Raw genomic sequence first — 24,792 nt, 5'->3', positions numbered from 1 at the left:
AGAAAGAGAGAAAATTTGCCCTTCCTCCACCTTTTTGTTCTATTCAGGTCCTCTACCAATTGGATGATGCCACCCTCATTGGTGAGGGCCAATCTCTTTATTCAGTCTACTGATTCAATTACTAATCTCTTCCAGAAACACCCTCACAGACACCCCAGACATAATGTTTTACCGGCTATCTTGGGCATCCTTTAGCCCAGTCATGTTGACACGTAGGACCGTAGAAATACACTGCAGTTTTGTCCATGAAACTGCAAATGTTGGAAACACTGAAGTTTCTTTCTTTAACACATCAGCTGGCATAATGTGACATACATTCATTTCTTCCGTCTTCCTCCCTGATGTGTCCTTCATGTCTCCATACCTGCTCCATCCACCTCATCTCCCCCTCATCTTTCTTTGTCTTTCTTTGGCTTTATATAGGTGCTGGGAGTCCCTACAGAGGATAACTGGCCTGGAGTTTCCAAGCTACCTAACTACAATCCAGGTAATACTGACTTGAGCCTCCGAAAGCTCTGAGATTAGCAGTGTGAGAGCACTGGCCCCACAAACAGGGTGTCCCTCTTTAATTGTTAACAGTGTAGATGGCTCTAGACAGATTTTTAGACTCATATTCCCTGACTAATCTTTTTACGAGGAGGACGTCATTGAAATAGTAGTTGAGGTTAGATCAGTTCTCCAACTCTGTAAAACACAAGTAACAAGCTGAATAACAATCTGGAATGACGGTTACTGTAGATTCCACAACCATTTCCAAATACCCAATGGCTTAAAAGGACAACTCAAAAGATGGTCTCATTTTTGAACCCAGTGACTATCATTGAGTTTATTTGCTAGGTTATTGTATCTCATAAAGTATAAAAAGAAAGCTAATACAATAGTGGGGAAGTAAAGGCTCACTGGGCCTAGGACAGGCCAGGTAACATGTCTCTAGATTGTATCAGAGTTCATCCATTGTCTCCAAACCTAACACTTGGTCATTTTCTGTCACACATTTTGTCCTCCAGTACTGGCTTCTGGGGGTGGAAGTGTTGCCATGGGGGATGTCTTTGAGAAATGGTCCCAAGAGCATGCCAGAGAGGTCAGATTACCCAGTTGTCACTTTAAGGACGTTGAGACAGAAGAGAGGAGGCAAGCAATGAGCTATAGGATGAAGGACCATATCAGAGGTTGAGAAGCAAGTAATGGCCATACCAGAGCTGGACTCTTGCAGGAAGGATTAAAGGGGAGGTAAATATGTACAAATTAGGGAGAATGTGGCCCAAGTCTGATTTTCCAGTCTCTATATTATTCCATTGTCCCATAACTAAAAATGGAATTTCCCCAAATTGTTGTCATTACTAACTTTGGTATGAGGTTATCCTGGAAGGGTTTTATGAGAGCAAGAAGTTGTAAAGAGATTTCAAAGACAATTAAAATGGAAAGCATGGGCTTCCCTGGTGGCACAGTGGTTGAGGGTCCACCTGCCGATGCAGGGGACACGGGCTCGAGCCCTGGTCCGGGAAGATCCCACATGCCGCAGAGCGGCTGGGCCCGTGAGCCATGGCCGCTGAGCCTGCGCGTCCGGAGCCTGTGCTCCGCAACGGGAGAGGCCACAGCAGTGAGAGGCCCGCGTACCGCAAAAAAAAAAAAAAAAAAAAGGAAAACAAAAGACATAGGAGGATGGGAATTTTTTACTTTTTTCTCCAGCATCTAATAGTTTTGCTCAAACAGCTATACATAGGGTTCAGGCATCTTGAACTGACCAGGATTGTGGAAAACCTACACCAGCTAAAGACCAACTGTAAAGTCATTTCAGCTGCTTTGTGAATGACCTGTATGCATTGCTAAATGCTGTTCGGATCATTTCCAAATAGTTTATCATTTCTAATGATTTTGCTTGAGTTTACTACTTGAGAAAAATGCCACCCTCTCGCTGCAGGGCTTAGAATAACGCCTTTTCCCTTTCACTCTCTGAGTGAAATGGGACCCCTCAGCTTCCTAACATGGATGCAAGCAGAAGTTTAGGGTCACAGATGGGTTGTAGAAAACAATTGAGAATGATCTCAATACAAAGCTGCCATGGTGAGCATATGCTGTTCCCCCAAACTTGAAATGTTTGGGTTTCAGGTTGATTCAGGCAATAAACAGTGATCCTTGATGAGAACAATAATGATAGAAACTTGTCCAAAATGCTTCCCTGCCAGATTCTGTACTAAATAAGATAACTGGGTTCCAATAAAACATTGAGAAATATGTTGCATTTTTTATTTTGCTGTCATTTCAAAGTAATATGCAATTTTTTATTTATGAAGAGAATTCTCCAGGCCCAACATCAATAGGTTTCATACTTTGCATTGTTTTTCTAGTAAGGATTCAATTTAATTCAAATAAGTCAAAAATTTCTGAGCACCTACTATCTGCCAGGCACTGTGTAACGTGCTGGGCCTGCATAGATGAATTCCGCACATTCATGGACCTCTAAGAGGTTGTGTTTGTATTCATTCATCCACACTCTTTCACTAGCTCTCCTTATGGGGGGAGGGGTGTGCTCATTTGTGAGCCCCACTTCCACGGGCTTGGGCAGTGTATAGCTGTGGGCCAGGCTAGGCTTACGAAGGGAAGGGCGTTGTAACCTTAGTCACAGCCAAGATGTCTCAACTTTTACTTGTAAATCTTAAAAGTCCGGCATATCTTGGGCATGGGGTCAGTACTATTGATAACTCAATCGCAAGGACTATGTTTTAAAACAGCCACCCACATCCGTGTTCCAGGAACATCCCCTTATATGAATTAAGAAGTCCCTTCAGGCCACCTCCCACCCACCCCTATCCCTGAGCTGTTGCTGCTGCTTCCAGGGACTTGAGCTCCAGTGATTAGGGGACCAGAAGAGGGGACGGGAGCCCGTAAAATGTCACAGAGGAGAACTGTTAACGCCATTCTTGATGAGATTTTCATTCCTCTCCTTTTCACTCTAAGAGCCCCCAAACCTTGAATTCAGCTGCACAACAACTTTGAGGGAGCTGGAGAGCTCAGAACTTAGAGAACCATCCAGTGGCCATCTGTGCCCACGCTGCCCTTACCAGGTCTTGTCTCGACTATGCATGAACAACACAGTTTCTGTTTGTACAGGTTTTAAAAAAACACCTGGTGCTGACCCCGCTGGACAGGTTTCTCTGACCAGTTACCTGTTTTCTTGGGGCGCTGATGAGCAGGGCTGTAAGTTTTCTCACCAGAAATTCAGACTCCTGTGCCTGATTAAATCTGGGTGGGAGAAGAAAGGTAGATAATTTTAGACACTGGTCTGGTCTTTCTTTCTTTCTTTCTTTCTTTCTTTCTTTCTTTCTTTCTTTCTTTCTTTCTTTCTTTCTTTCTTTCTTTCTTTCCTTCCTTCCTTCCTTCCTTCCTTCCTTCCTCCCTTCCTTCCTTCCTTCCTTCCTTCCTTCCTCCCTTCCTTCCTTCCTTCCTTCCTTCCTTCCTTCCTTTCTTCTTCCTTATCTCCCCCAGCCCCACCCCCTGCTTTAAGCAAGCTGGCTGAGAACTCTTGTGTCTTCCACTTCAAAGGGCCAGTTGTCTTATTTTGATGTGGGCAGATTGAGAAGTAGGCTTTGAAAAGTAGGCTTTTTTTTATTTAATCTTTTCTCCTGGGATAGCTTTCAGAGCAATATATCCAAGTGTCAGTGAGGGGTTCTGACGAGCACGGACTCCCAGACTCTCAGCAGGATCATTCTCTAACAGAAATATAAAAGTGAAATATTAAAAACCCTGGAACGTGAGCTCCATCTGTAGAGTAGCCAGTGTCTTGCCTTGCTTGAACCATGGGAAAAAAAGATCTCCTTGAAAAAAGAGGGAAGAGAAAAAAAGTGCTTTGAGTAAGAGGTTTACAGGTTTAGTAGAGCATAGTAACATCCCCTCAAAGAAGTGGGTGTTGCTCTGTGACCCCCCAAAACGCTCCTCCTTTGACTCAGCCGCCAGAACACTCACCCTCCCCGGCAACACACCCCCTTTTCACATGCTAACTGAGGCGCCTGTGATTGGCTGAACAATAAACTGGTCACACTTGCTAAAGGCCTGCCATCTTGCACACAATTAGCCAAGACACATTCATCAAACTGGCGGAACAGTGTCTGTGCTGACCTCCTGCAGCGGGGGAGGGGAGCAGTTCGGTGATCCTTGGTGAGAGTGCACAGGAAGCAATAATAAAGAAGGCATGCTGGAGGGGATTCTACTATCCGAAAGTCTAAAAAGGTTAAAGCCCCAACTGATGCCATATCTGGGATGCGCTGTGTTTGTGACACAGAGGATCCCAGAAGCTTAGAGCAAACTGGATATTGGTCTTGACTGAAATCTGCCGATACATGACAGTAGTGTGAATTTAAAGGGTGGACCCCTATAGACATTTTGACAAAGTCTCTCAGCCCTCTTAGCTTCCCCTCCCGCTCCCAAGAAAATGCGCTCAGGAGTCCCTCCCCATTTTAGCCTCAAAGCACTTCGGGCCCAACTGGAACCAATAAGAATAAAGTGTATGTAAGAAGTAGAGAACCATTTAGGATGAATTAAGAGAAAGTATTGACTGGCAAGGTATTGGTCCTAAATTAAATATTTGGAGGACATTAAAAAGAGTTAATTTTGAGAGGGGGGGAAAAAAAGTTAACATTTGCACCTTCAGTGGTAATATCTTCTGACTTTTCCAAATTCCCTTTAAATAGCTCTCCCAATGGCAATATAGACCCAATAAGATCATACCTTAAAGACCAGTTTGCTACAGACTGGTGTAAGGCTTTTAAGGGAACCAACTAAATATTTAGACATTTCTCAGCTAAAGTAAACAGAGGCCTTACCCCTCTGGAGGTTGTCCAGGCACCATCTCATTAGATGCAAAGATCCTGTGATAAAGAAAAACTTTTTTTTCTGCCCACATGATTGCAGCCCAGTTGTGGTTTTTTAATGTGTCATTGATTGTTTCATCCAACTCCTTTTGCTCCACTGAAAGGGTCTGTCGTGGCTCTGTTTGCTTCCTTAAACACGGTTTTTGAAAGCACTCATGCTGTGTGAGCTCAAATCCTAGCATTAATGTACTGCTGGGTTCATTTCACCACACTCAAAAGCGCCTAGTTTAAATCCCTCTCAATTCCATTTGAGGCACCAGAAGACTTTATCCTTCTCCACTAATGGTCCCAAGTTTACATCTAGATACTGGGGGTCAAGGACAGGAGAGGATTTAGAAATAACAGTGCATGACATTAGTCAATGCATTTGCCAAATTGCCAATTAGTTCCTGATGTGAGCGCAAAGCATTTTATTCCCGTCTCTTTGATGCCTGTTCCCGTTGAGAAGGGAATAGAGTCCACAGAGGCCTTCAAACTTTTAAAGAAATATCTGCTGAAAATCATGCCTGATTTGTGACATGAGCTCAGCTGCAGGGAAGCATCCGGGATTATCTTGGTCCTTTCAGCCCCGGGAAAGAACACTGCACATGGAAAGATTTTCCACGGGAGGAACTTGGTAGAAATCAAAAGGCAGGAAAGCAGTACTAAAAGCCCTGCAGCGACCCAGATTCAGATGTCCTATAAACGATAGGCAAATGGATCCTGCTGACACCTAGTTATTTTCAGGACGCCTGCTTTTTCAACTTTTGACCACCAGGTGGAAGCAAGAAATAATGGGGGCAGAATACTGGCATCAGACAGGCTCACAACCCAGCAATCTAGCCTTACCCTGGGAACGTTTTATTTTGACCTGAAATCCAGTGTGAGAGCTTCACTTCATCTGACATCATTATAGGACAGATGATAATTAAAAATCTAAAATGATCCTTGTTCATGTCGGGATTACATAGAGCTACCACGCTTTGGGCTCAAAGAGTTCTGAGTGTGTCTTTGTGTGCCTGCTGAGAACACAATCTAAGCTGTGCATCCACTCAATAGAATGAGCTATTAGCCAAGTGAGTTACTCAGTGGGCTGAACTAAGGGAAAGGATACTGATAAGAGAGGTTTTAATTATTGGCATCAATTCATGGAGCGGCAGATCCACACTCCACCTCGTACTCTCTGGGGGTACTTGAGGAAGTTATTTCTTTCCCAGTTCCCTAATCTGCAAAATGGGAGCAATCCTATCATTTAAAAAGTGTCCCCTGTGTGCCAGGCACAGGACATACATAATAGCTAATCCTTATACTGTCTGCTAGGGTCCCTGCTGGTTGGAGTAGCACAGTTTTACACCTGAGGAAACAGAGGCTTTCTCCCGTTTCCACACAGAGGCATTTCCTAGGTTGGAAATGGGTCAGTTTACAACAAACCTGTTCTCCTTCTGTTAACCATGTTGTGTCCCTCTGTCTCATTTTGCAGACAACATAATGATTTGATATATGTATATATTATAAAGCAATAATTAACATCCACAGTGCCTAACTTTTAGGCAATGCCCAATAAAAGTTAGTTCCCATCCTTTTTTTTTTTACACAGGGTGGAAGTTCATTCAGCTGCTCAGTGACTCACCAGGGTTCAGACTCAATGGTAGTTGTGTGAGAGCTGATGCAATGTCTGTTTCTTTCTGTTTAGCTCCCTTAGAGTTCTTGGCTTCCTTACAGATGTCAGGCACACCTCCTAGGCCAGAACTGACTTTGGTTTTTCCTTGCTTGGACCTAAACACTGCCTGAATTCACATACCCTAAGAGCTGACCTGCAGTTTTCAAACACCTACCTGAGTCAGTCTGAGCGCCTGTTAAAGCTGTCCCTTCTGGTGAAGGCTCCTTTCTGCTGCCCATCCTAAACTGCTGTGAGATGCCTGCCCACGCTGTGGCCACAGGGCTCTTCCCCGGGAGAACCCTTATTATCTACATAATGGTGTCCAGTAAGGGCCACTAAATCACAGTTGGTATTCATGTTGTCATTGTTGGTTTCACCCAAAGCATGGTACAGTGGAAAGAGTGCTGAGGTTTTCTACGAAGCAAACCTGACCACTTCCAGTGTTTCTAGTATTTTACACCTGCCCCCATAACTGGCACGTAATAGTAAATAGATATTTGTTAGATGAAATCAATGGCCACCTGGGTTCTAGCACCTTCTGGACTAATAATCCTTGTTCTGCCTGTTTTGCCAAGAAAGTACATGTAAGTTATTATTCGCCTTGTTGCTGGGTAAAATAACGGTCGTTTATTGAGCACTAACTATGAATTAGGCACTTTTCATACATCATACTACTTGGATTCACAACAGCTCTATCCAACAGGGGCAACGTTACCGTTCCTACTTTATAGACGAGAGAGCTAAGGCTTGGGGAGGTATGTGTCTTGCCCAGGGTCACCTGGCCAGGAAGGGGGTGACCCAGAATATCCAGCCTGTTGAACTCCAAGTTGGTGCTCATAGGTAATTCCACAGTACCTTCCAAGGGCAAATATAATTTGGTAATAAAACAATGCCTTAGGCTGGCATCAGCCAATAACACTTTTCCAAGTTCATTCCCAAATGATTATGTCCTTTAACCCAGACTTGCTTTTAGAATCTGTGAGCTTGGTGACATGTTTCTGAAATGTAATGTGAGTGGAGCTCCCGCCCTGGGACTCCAGCAGGCAACCCCGCCTGCTTCAGGTAATGAAGCCACGATGTTCACCGAATCTATGAACCACCATCAGGCGCATTGCTGTCCCACTTCTGGAGCACGGCAAAAGCTCGTGGGAGTTACTGTTAACATCTTTATTAACCCATCCCCCCAGTCAAGCAGTGAAATTCATTTAGATACATGGCCCACTTTGATCTTCATTAATAGTTTCTACATTTATTTTTAGTTTTCTCATCTTTATTTGGTGACAATTATTAGTTTTTATTGAGGGGGACTGGATAATCTTAAAGTAGTTAAGATTAGGAAAAGTTACAAATGAAGGAAAGCAGGTTAAAAGAAATTTTTTTCAAGTAAACCCTGCTACGTTTCTTCCCAGTTCAGGAAAAAGGCCTTAAGGTCGCAAACATCATGGATCTGGGTCAGATCAGAGACTTCTTCCACACCTTCGTGGCCTGTGCCTGGCATCATCGATCTCTGTAAGATACAGAGTGGGAATCACAAGTGGGCTCTCTTGAGTCACTTTTACCTCTTAAGAATAAGGTTTAGTAAATTTCATTTTTTATTTTTCACCTAAGCATCAATTTTTCATTCATTCAACAAATATTTATTGAATGCTAGGTGCTAAGACTAAGATGCAAAAATCAATAATACATTGATACCTGCCTTCAAGGCATACAGTCTAGAGGGAGAAACAAATAAATACTACAATGTGGAAAGTATTATTATAGCAGGATCCCCTAGGGACCTCTAGGAACACTTGGAAAAAGGCCTTGGCTTGTCTGGGGAATTTAGGGACTGTTTGGGAGAAAGAGACATGAGCTGGGTTTCAGGCATGGTGAAGTGGGCTTTCTCCAGGTGAGCAAGAGGGGGAAGGACATTCCAGACAAAGGAACTTGACACAGAGGAGTAGGAAAGCGGGTGTACCTGGTAATATACACGCCGGTGAATTGCTCAGGGAAGCTAGAATATCTAGAATGTCGGCTTTGTGGCCGACCATTGTCGGAGATTAACCTGGAAGGACAGGTGGGGAACCGACTGGAAAGTGATTTGTAATCATCCTAAGGATTTGGACTCGACTAAGAAGCAAAGAGAAGGCATCGGCTGATTGTTAGCAGGGAAGTGATACGGCAGGATTTCAATTTTAGAAAAAATTGCTTGGAAGACTATATGTAGAATTAAATTGGTGGTAGTCAGTGTGGCAGTGCTCTGGATTCTAGAAGCTAAATAGGAAGTGTCAACCAGAGCAGTAGCAATGGATGAAGAATGTTGGGGCAAATCTAAAAAGCATGAAGGAGGTAGAGTCAAGGGGAGGTTGTAACTGATTGGATTTGACTTGTGAAGGAGAAATCTAAATCCAGTGGGTGAGAGAATGATAATACCATTTACTGGCACAGGAAATAAAAGGGGGAAGGAACAGATTTGTGGGGAGTGTAATGAGTATTAGGTTTGAACATTTCAAGATGAAGATATCTGTGAGACCACCAAATGGAGATATCTGAAAAGCAATTAGAAATACAAGCCTGTGGGGAATTGCCCGGCAGTCCAATGGTTAGGACTCTGCTCGCTCAGTGCCGAGGGCCCGGGTTCAATCCCTGGTCAGGGAACTAAGATCCCACAAGCTATGCAGTGCGGCAAAAAAAAGAAAAGAAATACAAGCCTGTGATTATAGGGGTGTAATCTAGAAATACAAAATTGGAAGTCATCTGCTTAAAGTGGTATTTAAAGCTCCAGGGGCGAGTTCAATCGCGCGAGGGAGACCGTGTGGAGAAAGGAGACTATGACGGCACCAGGGGGACCAGTGCTGAAGGATCCAGTAGAGGGAAAGGGTTCTTTGGAAGCTGAGAAGGAAGAGTCAGAGAGGCTGGAAAAGACCAAAAGATGATGATAATTACCATCATTGTTGGCATCATCATCCCGTGGAAATCATACGGCTGTAAACTTGGGAGGAGCACCAAGTACCATGTCTGTGCATTTCCAGTGCTGAGCACAACACCTGCACACGTGGCCCTCAAACATTTGTAGAGGCTACAGGGGAGTGATAAATGTTGTCAAATGATGCGTCATTAAATACCATGGACACCGAATGGCATGATCAAGCTATAGCTCAAACATCGTCTGTGGGCGTGGACAGACATTAAACACTGCCCCCGGGAGAGGGGAGACTCCTGACTGAGCCCATCACCTCCACCTTCTCCATCCACACACCAGGAGCCAGGCCCGGCTTCCCCTTCCTCTCCAGAGACCACTGCCTTAGGAACAGGCTTCCGAGGATAGATATTTCTTAGAATCCACAAAAAGTTTTGATGCAGGGTTAGAAGAGTGATAAGCCCCCAGTGAGGGTTGAAGCGCCGGGCTCAGATGCCAAGGAGCGCCCCCGTGAGAGCACTGGCTTTCGGTGTCCCCATGACACTCAAACAGGAATGCCAAGTTCAGACTCCTTGAGCAAAAGACTAAGCCAGCTGCCTGAGGAAGAGGGAGGCGAGCAGCTGCGAGGGCTTGAGTGTGTATAACTGGGGTGAGGCTGAGGGTGAGGTAGAAGAGCTACAGATTTTTGCAAGCCGCTTTAAAGTTCCTGCTTGAGATAGCACAGTAAGGCTAACAGCATTATCAACTATCCAAATATATGGTATCTCAAGAATGCATTGTGTGCGGGGAAATTCCAGAGGTGTAGTTCAGTAGACTGCACTATAAGATAACCTTAGGGGGATTGTGGTAAAGCCTATAGTAACTGGAAAATGTTTCACTTTGAGCTAAGGCTCAAAATGGTCCTGGTGATATTTTATCAACCAGCCAACAAATCTCTGTTGACTTGAATCAGTTGTGAAATGAGCTTTCTTCAAGGTTTATGAAAAAATGCATTATCTTACTATGGTAGCAACAGTTTGGCCCTCATTTTACTTTTACTCTGTTCAGTTGGGAAATTAAAACGTTCAGCTTTTAAACTTGGCTTTTACAAAAGCAAAGTTTACTTTGCTCTTCCTGCCTCAAATTCCAACTGAACTCAAACGAGAACTCCTTTAAAGAGAACTGCAGAAGGAGGAGATGGAGAGGAATCTGGTCTAATGATTAACCATCATCTTTGGAAGGAGAAGGGAAATAAGCTACCTACAGGCCTACGATTTGAGAGGCTACTGAAGCCAGAGAAACAGACTTCTCTTGAAATGGCGCTGGGTAAAATGGCCTGTTTGTGGATCATTCTCTCATTGATCGCTTGCGGTTTAACTACTGGGAGAAATCAATGGGAAGGAGGCAAGGTCACCCAGCGTCAGGTTATCTGCATAAGAGCAGAGGGCTGGCCACAAACGGGTGCTGGGCTTTGGCTCTGCTTCATAACCAGCAACCTGGCTGACGCTGGACACCTCAATCCTCTATCTGGGCTAACGTAGCTACAAAATAGATGTGGGAAGAGAGTCAGGCACAGTCTATGCAAGACACGGAACCTCAAGTTCAATGTTGTCACATTGCCTCCTCGGACCAACTCTTTTTTTTTTTAATGCGGTACGCCGGCCTCTCACTGTTGTGGCCTCTCCCGTTGTGGAGCACAGGCTCCGGACGCGCAGGCTCAGCGGCCATGGCTCACGGGCCCAGCCGCTCCGCGGCATGTGAGATCTTCCCAGACCGGGGCATGAACCTGTGTCCCCTGCATCAGCAGGCAGGACTCTCAACCACTGCACCACCAGGGAAGCCCTGGGGCCAACTCTTACAAGTCAACCTCTACTGGTAGAATTTACGAGGAATGATTTTTTTCCTTCATCATGCTTCCTCTCTCACATCCTTGAAAAACATGTGAAGTATGCATCAGACACGGTGTTCTGCGATTTTTATGTACATTGATTAACTGAATTTTCACAAGCCTACTGGAGGAAATGAGCCCCAGAGAAGTGTGTGGGAGTTGCTGGGAGGTGCTGGTCGACCCTGCCCTCCTTGATAGACCAGTGTCCTCTGCCTCATTTAGTGCCACTCTAGAAACATCTGGAGACCATTAAACATAACAACAACACAACAACCGACCAATGCTGGGCCCTCCCCAGGCTCGTTGAATCAGACTCTGTGGGGTGAAGCCAGCGCCTCCTTTTGGTTCAAAAACTCTCCCAGGTGATGCTAGTGTGCTGCTTGGCTTGAGGACCACTTGTGTGAGACCAGGTTGCTTCTCCAAAATGAGAGGTAGAAACAAGAAGAAGAAAAAGAAAAAGGAATGAGACTAACATTGATTGAGTCCCTACTACAGGCCAAGTGCTTAATCTTATCTAATTCTCCCAGGCAGCTGGAAAAGTGTTCCCACTTTACAGATTGAGAAACTTCTGAGTTACTTAACCAGAGAGGTGAAGTAATTTCCCCCAAAGCCCAGAGCTCATAAGTGGCAGAAAGGAGATTTAAGCCTGGGCTTGTGTTCATGTTACTACACCACAGAGCTAAGGCACACACCTCTGGCCCACACTGAAAACTCAAAAGAAATTAAGATAGGCTTGTAAGAACTCAAGCTTGGAACACGTTAGAATTTCAGTAGAATGAAACAGCAAATTATGGGTTTCCAAGGAGAACAATGAGCAGAAACCTTATTGAAACCTGAGAGGAGAAATACATGGTACATAAAACAAGAGAAAGAGGCAGAAGGAAAAACGGCAAAGGATGAGGAAATCCTTATACTTCACTCACTGTGCAGTAGGAGCTATAATTATCTCGCTCCGGGCTTCCCTGGTGGCGCAGTGGTTGAGAGTCCGCCTGCCGATGCAGGGGACACGGGTTCATGCCCCGGTCCGGGAAGATCCCACATGCCGCGGAGCGGCTGGGCCCACGAGCCATGGCCGCTGAGCCTGCGCGTCCGGAGCCTGTGCTCCGCAACGGGAGAGGCCACAACGGTGAGAGGCCTGCGTACCGCAAAAAAAAAAAAAAAAAAAAAAAACCAAGTCCAGGTCCCAACTACACATAGTTTGCATTGCCCATCACTTTTCAAAGGAAGAGAAAGAAGGGGAAGGAAATAGGATTTATTTAATGCTCTGAGGCCAGCACGTTACCTTCGTTATCTCACTGCATCCATAAATTCAACAAATCACTTAGTCCTTGTGAGGCGACTATGACCTCCAACTTGAGTTATGGAAACAGGCTGGCCATGGCGAAAGTATCTTGCTTAAGGTCACAGTGAACTTGAAGCAGTAGTTTCAAACCCTAGGTTCAGTGTTCAAACCCTAATTCAGCTAATTCCAAACCCATGTTCCACAAGAACAACACTAAAGCCAGCAATTGTATTAAAATACTAAAGGCCAAAACCCCCAGCACATAAAAACAAAACATGGGAGAGTATTGAAATGGATCTCACTATATCAATTGGAAATTGGGATATGACTGAATGAGGAAATATTTTAATTTTGTTTAGCCAGGGAAAACTGTCAGTAGGCAGCAGAAAGTGGTCTGGAAATAAACATTCTGAACAAATGCCAGGTATTCTTATCTTTACTGGTTATTTGAATTTAGGCACAATCACCTGAAGAGAGAGTAAATAACCAGTATAGGCAAGTGCTTCCCTTAGTGCCCACCTGGGACTATAAAACACCAGCAGAGGGCTTTCCTGGTGGCGCAGTGGTTAAGAATCCGCCTGCCAATGCAGGGGACATGGGTTCAAGCCCGAGTCCGGGAAGATCCCACATGCTGCGGAGCAACTAAGCCCCTGAGCCACAACTACTGAACCTGCGCTCTAAAGCCCACGAGCCACAACTACTGAAGCCCGCGCCTAGAGCCCGTGCTCCCCAACAAGAGAAGTCACCACAATGAGAAGCCCTGGCTCAGCAACGAATAGTAGCCCCCGCTCGCCGCAACTAGAGAAAGCCTGCGCGCAGCAACGAAGACCCAACACAGCCAAAAATAAATAAATAAATAAATTTATTTTAAAAAAATACTGCCAGCAGAGTAGTTCACATTTGATTGCATCTGACCTTGAGAACTCAGCTTAAATCATGTTCTTTGATCACAGCTTTCATTCTACAACTCTTAACACCATAATGTCCATCTTTAATTGAACATATTTTTGAAGTTAGACAAGTAATATGTGCTTTTTATTTAAAAATAAATAAATTTAAGAAAATTAGCATAGAAGTGAGAAGGGTAAGCCCTAGTGACCATTATCACGATCAGGTGAGTGGTCTTCCAGGGCTTTTTCTATATACATACAGACATGAAAAGGCCAGTATTGTCAAAACCATCTTTTGCCCAACTATGATTAAATTCTTTGTTGGATAAACAGTCTTGCTGTATTCCATTCCTGTAGGAGCTGGAAGAAGAGAGCTTTTAAAACCAAGAGAATTACATTTCAGGCCCAAGGAAAATATAAAGCAAAAACATCCTTTTACATGAGAGTTGAAATACTCTTTTCTCAATTTGGAGTCGGAAATAGAAGGATTTGATAAGCAGCATAAGCTTACATCCTTGTAGCCCCTTTTAGCACCCTTACATAGAGTAAGCATTTAGTTAGTATTTCTTGAATGAATAAGAAATTGTCTCCTTTTATAGTGGTTTTATTTTGGGTTAAATAGTGTCAGTATCCAAAAAAAAATAGAAACACATGTATCCACATGTAATGTTGTAAAGAGTGCTCCAAAGAAAATTACAAATCTTATTATCATCCATTTTGGATTATTCAAGCCAGGATTCACTTCCACCTTTACTGTAAGTGACATATAAAATTAGTCCCGTTAACTTTTTAACCACTTCTGAGTTTTTAAGACTTTGCCCCCTCATTTGTCACATGAGTTTTCTTGGAGGGGGGTGGGGCAAGCACGTTTTGTTCTCTCCAATGAATTGTAAGCTCTGTAGGAGTGGGGAAGCTTCTTGTGATTACTTTTGTATTCTCCCAGCACTCGGCACATGTTCTGCACACAGCAGACATTAAATATTGTGACTGTATTTTTTAGTTTGCTAGGGATGCTGTAACAAAGTACTACAAACTGGGTGGCTTAAGCCACGGAAATTTATCGTCTCTTGCTTCTGGAGGCTAGATCTGAACTTGAGGTGTTGGCAGGATTGGTTCTTTCTGAGGGCTCTGAGGGAAGGATTTGTTCAGGCCTCTCTCCTTGGCTTGTACATGCTGTCTTCTCCTTCTGTCTCTTCTTTGTCTTCCCCTATACATGTCCGTCTCTATGTCCAAAATTTCCTTTTTTATTCGGACCCTGGTCATATTAAATTAAGGTCCACCCTAATGACCTCATCTTTACTAATTATATCTGCAACGACCCTGTGTCCAAATAAGGTCAAATTCTGAGGTACTTGGGCCTAGGACTTTGACCTATGAATTCGGGAGAAGGACACAACTCAACCCAGAATGGTGACCTTCCATTTAAACTTAAACTCATTTAGTTTGCCTACCTGATAACTGAATTCCCTGTTACCCCAAGCCAAGAAGAGCATTTAGAATTTTAATAATATTTTTGGCAACAGGATTTTAGGGTTGTTTTTGTCTTTTAACGTGTCTATGTGTGCTTTCCAGAATGGTTCCCACTGCCTAAGCCTCAGAGCCTTCAGAATGTCTGCAACCGGTGAGTACCGCCTTGGAAAGCTTATCTTTCAGCAGGGTTGAAGGGACATTTCCCTGCGCCTCATCCTGATGAACACCCAGCCCCTGAGCACCTTGATCTGGGGGCCCTCAGCCCCAGGAAGACGCCTCTTGGACAGGCAGCCACCTGTGAGTCTGTTAGTTTTTCTCTGTGAACCATTTTACTTCCCGTGAGTTTGGTCATTAAAATTGTTTTGCGCCCCTCAACCCTGCCCGAGGCCCTGAGAACGAGGGAGCGTTGGCCTGTAAGAAGACCTAGTGGGTTTATTATTCTCCGACACAGAAACCAAGTGACGTCACTGAGCAGCTGTTGGGGGGCAACGTGATTCATGGAGGCCACGCTTTCCCAGGCCCTCTCTACGCAGCCTCCGCTCGGACCAGGGCAGACTTTTATTACCAGCTTTCAACAAGTCCCCGGTTTCTTTTGCAAAGTAAAACAGATAATAGAGACATTCCCGGAATAGTTAGCTAACTAGGCCGTGCCAGGCAACCTCAGAGCTAAGAAGAACTCAGTGTTTTCGGACAATGACCAATTACAATAACCAGTATTATTTGATCTGAGAGTAATTAGCCGAGGCTCTGTTCTTTTTGCTTCAGTGAGGAGACAAACAAGGCAGTGAGAAAAACATCAGAGACAGGAGAAAGGGGCTCAAATGTCAAAGAAAAACACCCTCCTGCAGGTGGGGAGAAGAGAAAGAGACCCTCACTGAACGTTTGAACGTTGCTCTTCCCTGAAAATGTGGTAGGGTTTAACCCAACCAAAGTTTGTTTGATTTTTTTCCCCATACTTACTGTTCATGTGCTTTAAAAAGCCTCCACGGAGAGTGGATATCAGAGCACAAAGAGTGAAATAGGTCGGAAGACAGAACTATGAACTAGCAAAGGATCTTTTTTTGGGAGGGACGATTCTCCCCAGGGCGTCCGCGCGCTGCACTCTTATTTTCAAACGCACTGTATCACCTGAAACTCCCCGTTGTTTTGGAGACAGGTTCCAGGGAACTGCTGTGTATCATTTCGTGCAAGACGTGCAAACTTCCTCTTGCCCGCATAGTCAGGCTCCCTAACCCCTAACTAGAGGGATTTGGATTTTCATGCTGCCCTGCGGTTTTCTTCCATTTCACCACTGGCTTCCAAAATAAACGGTAACTCCAAACCTGCAGACCGCCTTACTACCCTGCACTGCTGCTGTCGTCACTGTCGCACGGCAGGAGAAAGCGCCTGCAGCCGCCCAGCCAGCCCTTCCTTCTAGGCTGAGCAGGACGTGGACTCGCTGAACATCCCGCTGGCTTTTCTGACCATAGGCAACACCTCGGCCCACTGCCTCATTCCCAGCAATACCTCTGCCTTAGCTCAGACTCCTGGCTTCTCTTTGCTCAGATTCTCAAAGCAAGGAGTAATGTCTAGAGATGTGCTGTCTCATACCATAGCCACTAACCACATGTGACTATTTCAATTTACATTATTTAAAATTAAATTTGAAATTCAGTTACTCCAAGGATTTACTGTGTAGCACAGGGAATTATATCCAATATCTTGTAATAACCTATAATGGAATATAATCTGCAAAACAAAACCCCCAAAACTGAGTCACTACGCTGTACACCTGAAACAAACACAATATTGTAAATCAACTATACTTCAATTAAAAAAAATTTAGCTGCTCAGTTGCAGTAGCCACACTTGAAGGGCTCAATAGCCACATGTGAGTAGTGGCTACCATATGGGACGGGGCAGAAACAGGATTTTTCCATCAGCTCGGAAAGTTCTATTAGACAGCACTGGCCTAAGTTATCACTTGAGAAACCTCTTGGCTCTGAGAAGGGCTTTGTCATTGAAAGGGGACTAAGGTTAGGTGGGATGCTTGCTGTGTGCCTAGTAGGGGGCTGTACATGTTATTTCACTTATGCCTCACAAATCTCATTCCCATTTCAAAGAGAAGGAAACTGAAGCTCAAAGAAGTTCAGTAACTTGGCCAAAGTCATCAAGCTAAGTAAGCGGTAGGGCTGGGCTTCATCTGGTACCCAGTTCTCTGTGGCTTTGTCAGTTGAGTCAAGTTGCAAGTGTGATGAGTAAAGAATAGCCTTGTTGTCACTGGCTTTTTTACAATATTTCTGCCAAGGAGCAGAGGAACTGTGAGCGGACTGGAAATGCACCTCGAGGCCTTGTCTGGGGTTTGATGGGATTGCGATTAACATGGGCCTAGTAAGTGCACACTCACTGGTTAGACTGATTAGGAAATTATAGGACAGCTTCTCTGATGCTGTTTCTTTCTAGTGTTGGAGATATTTCTTTTTTTTTTTTTTTTCGGTACGCGGGCCTCTCACTGTTGTGGCCTCTCCCGTTGCGGAGCACAGGCTCCGGATGCACAGGCTCAGCGGCCATGGCTCACGGGCCTAGCCGCTCCGCGGCATGTGGGATCTTCCCGGACCAGGGCACGAACCCGCGTCCCCTGCATCGGCAGGCGGACTCTCAACCACCGCGCCACCAGGGAAGCCCTATTGGAGATATTTCTTATTGGGGATATCTGCTTTACCGCATCCTAAACTGACAGTACTAAAAAAGTACCCACTCTCCTGAAACAACAACAACAAAAAGGTCACCATCGAAAAAAGCCAATATTTGATATTTGAGTAAAGTCTGCAGTTTAGTTAATAATATTGCCTATTAATTACTTAGTTTTGATAATTTTACTATGACTATCTGAAATGTTAACATTAGGGGAAGCTAGTGAAACATACAACTATTACTCCTGAAACTCTTCTGTAAACTTAAAATCACTTCAAAATAAAAACAAATTGAAAAATTGGAAAAAAGAAAGTGACCGCTCTATTCCTGCCCTTTTTCTCTTTCTGTGGATCTAGGGGAAAACAACAAAGAACCCAGCTGAACTCACCGTGACCAGCCTTGTGCTGCAAACAGATAAAGCCCTTCCCCCATCAACCTGCTGGCAGCAATGGCAGTGGGAGAGTTTTATACTCAGAGCCAGGCTGTGCAGAGAAATCAAGGCTGTTGCCTTAGGCCCCTGAGAGCCACCAGATTCCAGATATGTTGAGTAACTTTTTATTGTTCATGTTTCTATTGTGGACTTCTAAAATTAAATGTGGATGTCCTCACACCCAGCACATCTTTCAGGATTGATTTACAATTATAATCCTTTTACCACTATCATGAGCAGTGGGGCCCGTGGCAATTCAGGTTGGCTGGAATGAATTTGTTTTCTTTGCACACACAGACAGCTCTCCCGGAATGCTGGTGGAAATGGAAATTGGGACAACTAGCTGATAATCAAAAAATTTAGAGGGTTTCCCTGGTGGCGCAGTGGTTGAGAGTCTGCCTGTCGATGCAGGGGACACGGGTTTGTACCCCGGTCAGGGAAGACCCCACATGCCGCGGAGCGGCTGTGCCCGTGAGCCATGGCCGCTGAGCCTGCGCGTCCGGAGCCTGTGCTCCGCAATGGGAGAGGCCACAACAGTGAGAGGCCCACGTACCGCAAAAAAAAAAAAAAAAAAAAAAATTTAACATGTTGTATAGTATCCTTCAACCTGGGAATTTCAATTTCCAGAATTTATACTAAGGAAATTATTGCACAAGTACACAATGATTTATCTTTGAGGATATTTGTCACAGCATGATTTTAATAGTAGCCCCTTACACCCCAACAAGAAAGGAAACAACTTCAATAAGCGTTTGGCTATGTGGACCATGGTATAGCTACATAGTGAAATGCTCTGCAGTCATTAAAACTATGTCCCAGAAGGCTATTCAAAGTCCTGGGAAGATGATCAAGACAGTCAAGCGCAAAAAGTAGGTTGAACAGCATGTTTTTTTGTAAAACAAAAAATATATCTGTATAAAAATAAAGGACTAAAGAATAAATAAACACTAAAGCAATGGTGATTATCTTTGAGTGAAAAGGGTCATCTCAGAGTGATGAGATAGCTTCAGTTTTCTTTCTCTGCATTTTCTAAGTGTTCTACAACAAACGTATTATTCTGGCAATGGAACGCTTCTCAATTCTGGAAATGTTACTAGTAGGAGAGGTTCACCAGAGGATTCTTTGTCTTTATTAACAGACTCCCATTAATTGGGTGGTAGGTTCTCTTAACTTTGCAAGGTACTCCTGGCATGTTCCACAGCTAATATCACAAGCCTAACAAATAATATCTATTAACATTTAGCCTATATGGAAATGTGCTAGTAGGCAAATTAATTTTGCGATGTTCGCTTTTCATGTCAACTTTCATTTCCAAAGCAGGGGTTGTAACCAGTGAAGAATTGTTCGGGTAGGAGTTAGAGGAGGTAGAAAATTGTAGAAATGTGCCAATAAAGGCAATGGATAGTAAATAAGACTATAGATGGCAGAAAGAAGCAGAATTATACAAACATGGAGGTAAATTAACATTTGTGCCCAAAGAAGCAACATCTGTATCCCTAGGGCTCTTTTCTCAGCTCCCAAATAAGAGATCATAGCAAGGTGGAGATTCTTAGGATGCTTGTCCAGAGCAGGTGGTCCTACTATAAGCCTTTACTATGCTACTAGTAAAGGCTCGTAGTCAGGAGGGCACGTATTTGGTTTATACGGGGAAGACCAATGTGAAATTGTCTCACCCGAGGAAAAGCCTTCATGCGTATACTCCGCCTCTACCAGCTGAGAAGCAGAAGTAGGTGGTGGCGGTCACAGTTTGGAGGCCGTGAGATTGAAATAAGTCCCAACGCCACTAAAAGCCTTGACACAACCTCGTGGGAAGGGCGGGGGCCGGGGGGTGGGGTGGGGTCGGGGGAAGGTTGGTTAGTTGAAGAGGAAAGTCCTCAAGAAGAAGTCTCCATATTACTGACCGGTTCCCACTCTCCTTTCTTTCATTTGTCTGCCGGAAGTGGCCTGCTCTGCTTCTATGTGTCCCCACAAGCCCCGTAAGCTCCATCAGCCTTTCCTGGCTTCGGCAGCCACCCCACCTAGATACAGTCTAAATGAAACCAGTATGTACGCCCGAGCTAACACGGGTTGGAACAAGTCCCCTAGCCTTCCTTGCCCAATGAGATCGCAGCTCCTAAGCCCCTTCTCCAGAGCAGTTCTGTAACAATTCAGTTGTTATGAGCAAGCTGGGTGGGAGTGTGCCGAGGAAACACATCTCTGACTGGGGTGCAGTGTGGAGGTGGATGCATCGCTGCCCTCCCCGCCCCCCCATAACCACCTGTCCACCCGCCCACCCCCGGAAGTTCAGAGAGGTTTCAGGCCCTAATTTCGGCACGCATCGCACTCCACCACCCTGTAGTGAAAACGGATTTTCCCTGAGTCTCCTTCCAGACGGGTCCTGGGTCCTGCTGATTTGAACCAGCTTCTGCACTCTGGACTCCTATTTCATTGGCCCTGAAAATCTGCGCCTGGGCAGGGCACCCTAGATGGAGAAAAGACCCGCCAGCACTTCAGGCCACAAACGACGAAGCAGGCCTCCACCCCTGGTTTCCTCCTCTTCCAGCTGGCCTGGAAATTTGCAAGGACCGGGGATATGCAGATTTCTTCTCTATTTTAAGTCTGTGAAGCATTTACTCTTGAGTTTGAGGGTAGAATTAGTTATCTGTTTGCAGAAAGAGTTTTATGTCATGGGAGTCAGATACCTGAAAGGTTTTTATGCAAATCTTATGCAAAAATTAGGCAAATTCCAACTCTGGGCCAGGGCTTCCTGCATCACTGCATCATGGCACCTGGGGAGGGAAAGGGTATCTGTTTCTCGCTTCAGGTTGGTATGTACATTCAACCTTAAGGAAGCTCATCTGTTTTTGCTTAATTGGGGAGTTGCATGGCCATGCAACTGAATTCTGAACGTCAGGCATCAGTTCGGCAGGTAACTGTCTCTCTGGATCAGCACAGTTTTCTGTCTTGTGCTTTCCACTTGTAAACCTGTCTGTGGGCTCTAGAGATGGGTGTACTTAAATGATTGGCACTAGATTAGCAAAGACTTTCAGCCACTGTAAGTAAATAGGAAGCATGGAAGACCCACAGGGCCTGCAGGGTCAGACCCTTGCCACCCTCCCCAGCTTCATATCAGGCCCCTCTCCTCTTTGTCCCAGGCCAGCAAACTGGCCTTTCTTCCTTTCTTTAAAATAACTCTTCTCCCTCCCACTCTGGAGGTCTGCAACACCTGCCCCTCCCCTGCCCCAGGTCTTCAGCTCTCAGCTCAAATGCTACTTCCTCAGGAAAGTTCTCCCTGACCACCTCCCAAGTCTGGACCTTTTTCTTCCCAATTGTGCTTATGCATTAGTATGACCATTTGATTAGTGTCTGACTCCTCTGCGAGATTAAGCTGCCAGAAGACAGCTTCCCTGCATCTCCCAGATCCAATCGCCTACATAGTAGTTGCTCAGCTAATGGATTTGCTCAACTCCAAATTTATAATTCAACATAAGGTCAACTTGAGGATTTGTCCTTACTGTAATTTGGGTACTTAATTATCTTTCTTGCCTATGCTCTATCTCAGGGGAAACCAATAGAGCTTCTTAGAGACAAACCCTAGGAGCTGAGCTTCAGAAACACTGTAAATAAGGGTTTTTTCCACCCAAGTTTCACCCTCCAGAGTCTCCTCTTTCCCTCTTCCCCTCCTAGGATTCTGTGCTTGCCACCCTTGGAACATATTTCCATCTGGGCTTTTCTGCTTGCTAGAGGCCTCTGTGTCCCTCAAAGAAGAATCCTTAATTATATATTTCTGTTTCTATTACTACAATTCCAGGTCCTTTATGTACACCTGGTACCAAGAGCCATGGTGGAGGGGGCGGGGGTGGGGGCTGAATGGTGGCAATGCTGAAAATTTCCCTTAATCTTAGTAACAGGACAGGTAAGAGTTTCAACTTGCCATCAACTTTACTAGTCCCAGAAAAATTCTATTTGAAACTCTTCTAGCCATCTCCTTTTCTTTGCTTTTCTTCTTTCCCCCTTGATTTTTCAGAAGTGAGGCCTCTGGAGAAACTCTTTTTCTCTCTCACTTTTCCAGGTTAGACAGGGCTCCGGAAGCTGAAGACCTGGCCTCCCAAATGCTGAAAGGCTTTCCAAGAGACCGTGTCTCCGCCCAGGAAGCACTGGTTCACAATTATTTCAGGGCCCTGCCTGCTCAGCTGCACCAACTTCCTGATGGTGAGCAAGGGAGTGTGTGTGTGTGTGTGTGTGTGTGTGTGTGTGTGTGTGTGTGTGTGTTTAGTGTATTCATGTACACATATAAGTCTCGGTGTCTAAGTATTTTCTCAGTGCACTGGAGAATTACAGAATTTGCAACCAGAAGTGAGCTTAGAGCTGGGAGAAGCGAGATGGGTTCAAATCTTGCCTGAGGTTTTTTTTTGCGATTTTCTAAAACTCAGAAGTTGAGGGTTGAGGTGACACAGATCTCCTTGTAATGATCCAAACATTTCCCATATACTCACTTACTCTTAGAAACTGGATGAGATGAAAGTTGCCTCTGAGTTTGCTTTCACTAGCATCTGCCAGGAGAAGCAAAACCAAAGTTTCTCACAACTCCCTTTTCTCTTTCAGCAGAGTAAGATGATAGGTGACATGGATATATCAGGAGAGGAGAGCTGGGCCTGTCTTGATTGGTAATCTGATGCTGCCCAAGGAAGTACGGGGTGGGGCATGGGGAGAGGGGAGCGTCCTCCCAGGCTGGACGCTCACGGGAAGCACAAGTTAACCTGAAATCAGCTTTGCTGCCTGGGCATGAAGTCATCCTCCAAACCTGAAAACTTCTGAGAGATCATGTGGCTGGAGCACTCCTCATGTTTCTCAGAAGGTGGCCGGGAAAGGCTGTGCAGAAGTTGTGGGCAGGGCAGTCATGGCCCCGGCTGTTTGTGGGGCACTATCCTTAGGTGGAGTTTCTTTGAAAACATCCAGCATTCAACTGAAAACAGTTTTTAGAAGTCCTGAGCCAGAGAGAAGAAAGCTAATAAGGAAGGTCTAGGGGCTCAGACTGGGGGGAGGGTCCTGGGCTGGGGGGTGTGATGGGGTGAGGATGGGCGTGGGGTGGGGAGCTACTGTTCGGTAGGCTTAGGCATGTGGTCTGGCCAAAGTCTCCAGGGTTTGCATACGCAGCTCCACTGTAACTGGGACATTGTCCTGCATCAGCCCAAACCTCTTAGTTTGGGATTTCTTGAGGTATTTTATTATTAAAGTGAGTCATTTAGGATCTCCAAAAATAACCATAATCATACAACTGGGGTTAATGTCTTGCTTAATCCTGTAAGAAGAGTCGGTCATCAGTATTTATTAAGTTGCCATCAAGTGTCAAGAACATATTAAGTACTATAAAACTTGAGGGAAAAAAGAGGCTTGTCCTTGACCTCAAGGATCCTATGAAGTGGGAGGAAAAGAGGGTGAGGAAGAGGAAACAGGACACCCTCATACACATATTAGCACAAATCATATCTAAACAGCTAAAGCCTGTGCATAATCAGCTGCAGATGTTCAGAGAATATGTGTGCGCTAAAGGCAATTCTTTGGAGGAACTAGAATAACTCAAGTAAGATGGATGAGACTGGAGGTGACTCTGGAGTAGAATTTGGAAGGAGGGGAGGGACGTGGCTTGGCATATGGGTAGAATAAAGGACATTCCACCAGACCTACAATTCTTACGCCCTTCCTGGTACCTCACCCCAAGCTTTAGCCCCATCCGCTCCCCCACTCCCATCTCAATCCCCTCTTCCCAGTCTGAACCCCTAGATCCCCCCTTCTTAGCTTTCTCCTCTTGGGCTTGGGGCTTCCAGCTACCACTTCACGCAGGTATACACACTGGGGGTGTACACACACACACACATTCACGCTCCCTCTCTCCATTTAAAGAAACTTCTCCCATGGGCCCTCCTCCAGGATTTATTATTCTGTGTACTGAGAACCACTATGGATCTTCAAAGTTTTCTGGGCACCAGCTTTTCCTTGATGAAGAGTAATTAGGAGAAAATCACTGTGCAAACCGATGTGTTGTTAGAAACCTGGGTTTTGATTCATCCTGGTCATCTGAAGCAAAGCCACCAACACAGGGACTCTGTTGTGTGTGTGTGTGTGTGCGTGTGTGTGCGTGCACATGCAGGTGTAGGAGAGGGACCAATCTGTATTCCTTCTCTGTTCACCCAGCCACAGAGCCCAAATCTACTTTGACACTTTTAGAAAAATGAAAAGATGGAATCTTGCAGGAGCCTGCCTGTGCTGTCGGGGAGACAAGGAGTGCTCACAGCAGGAGGGAAGTTGACTTTTCTTTATACATATAGGGGTTTTTCCATGCAGAGTTTAAATTATGCCTGATAAAAGGAGTTTCGTGGATGTTTCAGTTCTTTCAAATTCTCCTGGCTTCCTCCCAATTAAATGAGGTTTGTCAAAGCCACAGGGCTCTGCTGCTGTTGCCTCGGCCGACAAGCACTTCCTGCAGCGACATCTCGAATCCCCGAGGGAGAAGATGAAAGGGCCAGCACCAACAGACAGGGGAAGGGGGGCAGATCAGGGTGTGTGTGTGTGTGTGTGTGTGTGTGTGTGTGTGTGTGCGTGTGGGGGGGTGCAGAAATAGGTTTAGAGACAGATCGACAGATAGGACGTGGACAAGAAGACAGGGAAAGCAAAGGTTCCCGGAAAATTGGAAAGAAAAATAGAGTAAGAGAGAGCAGCCACTGGGGCCAGTTCGTGCACCTTGAGAACATTGGCCCTCACCAAGGGCACGTCTTCTAAGGGTGCACTCCCTGG

At 45.1% G+C, this 24,792-nt stretch overlaps 1 protein-coding gene across 4 annotated transcripts in view; it reads left to right on the top strand.

Moving 5' to 3' along the window:
- The window catches only part of CDK15 (cyclin dependent kinase 15), a 113,407-nt gene that overhangs the window by 75,723 nt on the left and 12,892 nt on the right, over positions 1-24,792 (top strand). For all 4 annotated transcript variants that reach the window (XR_009564566.1, XR_009564565.1, XR_009564564.1 and 1 more), the window contains exons 14-16: positions 424-487; positions 15,018-15,066; positions 22,070-22,209. Coding sequence is in view for 1 of the 4 variants with exons in the window: in XM_030854512.2 (XP_030710372.1) it covers positions 424-487; positions 15,018-15,066; positions 22,070-22,209 (253 nt within the window). In the remaining 3 variants the exon portion in view is untranslated. The remainder of the gene's footprint in view (positions 1-423; positions 488-15,017; positions 15,067-22,069; positions 22,210-24,792) is intronic.

Source organism: Globicephala melas, chromosome 7 (assembly GCF_963455315.2).
Source record: "Globicephala melas chromosome 7, mGloMel1.2, whole genome shotgun sequence".
In the NCBI taxonomy this organism is placed as follows: domain Eukaryota; kingdom Metazoa; phylum Chordata; class Mammalia; order Artiodactyla; family Delphinidae; genus Globicephala; species Globicephala melas.
Note: the sequence above shows the minus strand (reverse complement) of the source record. Positions and strands in the feature narration are given on the sequence as shown.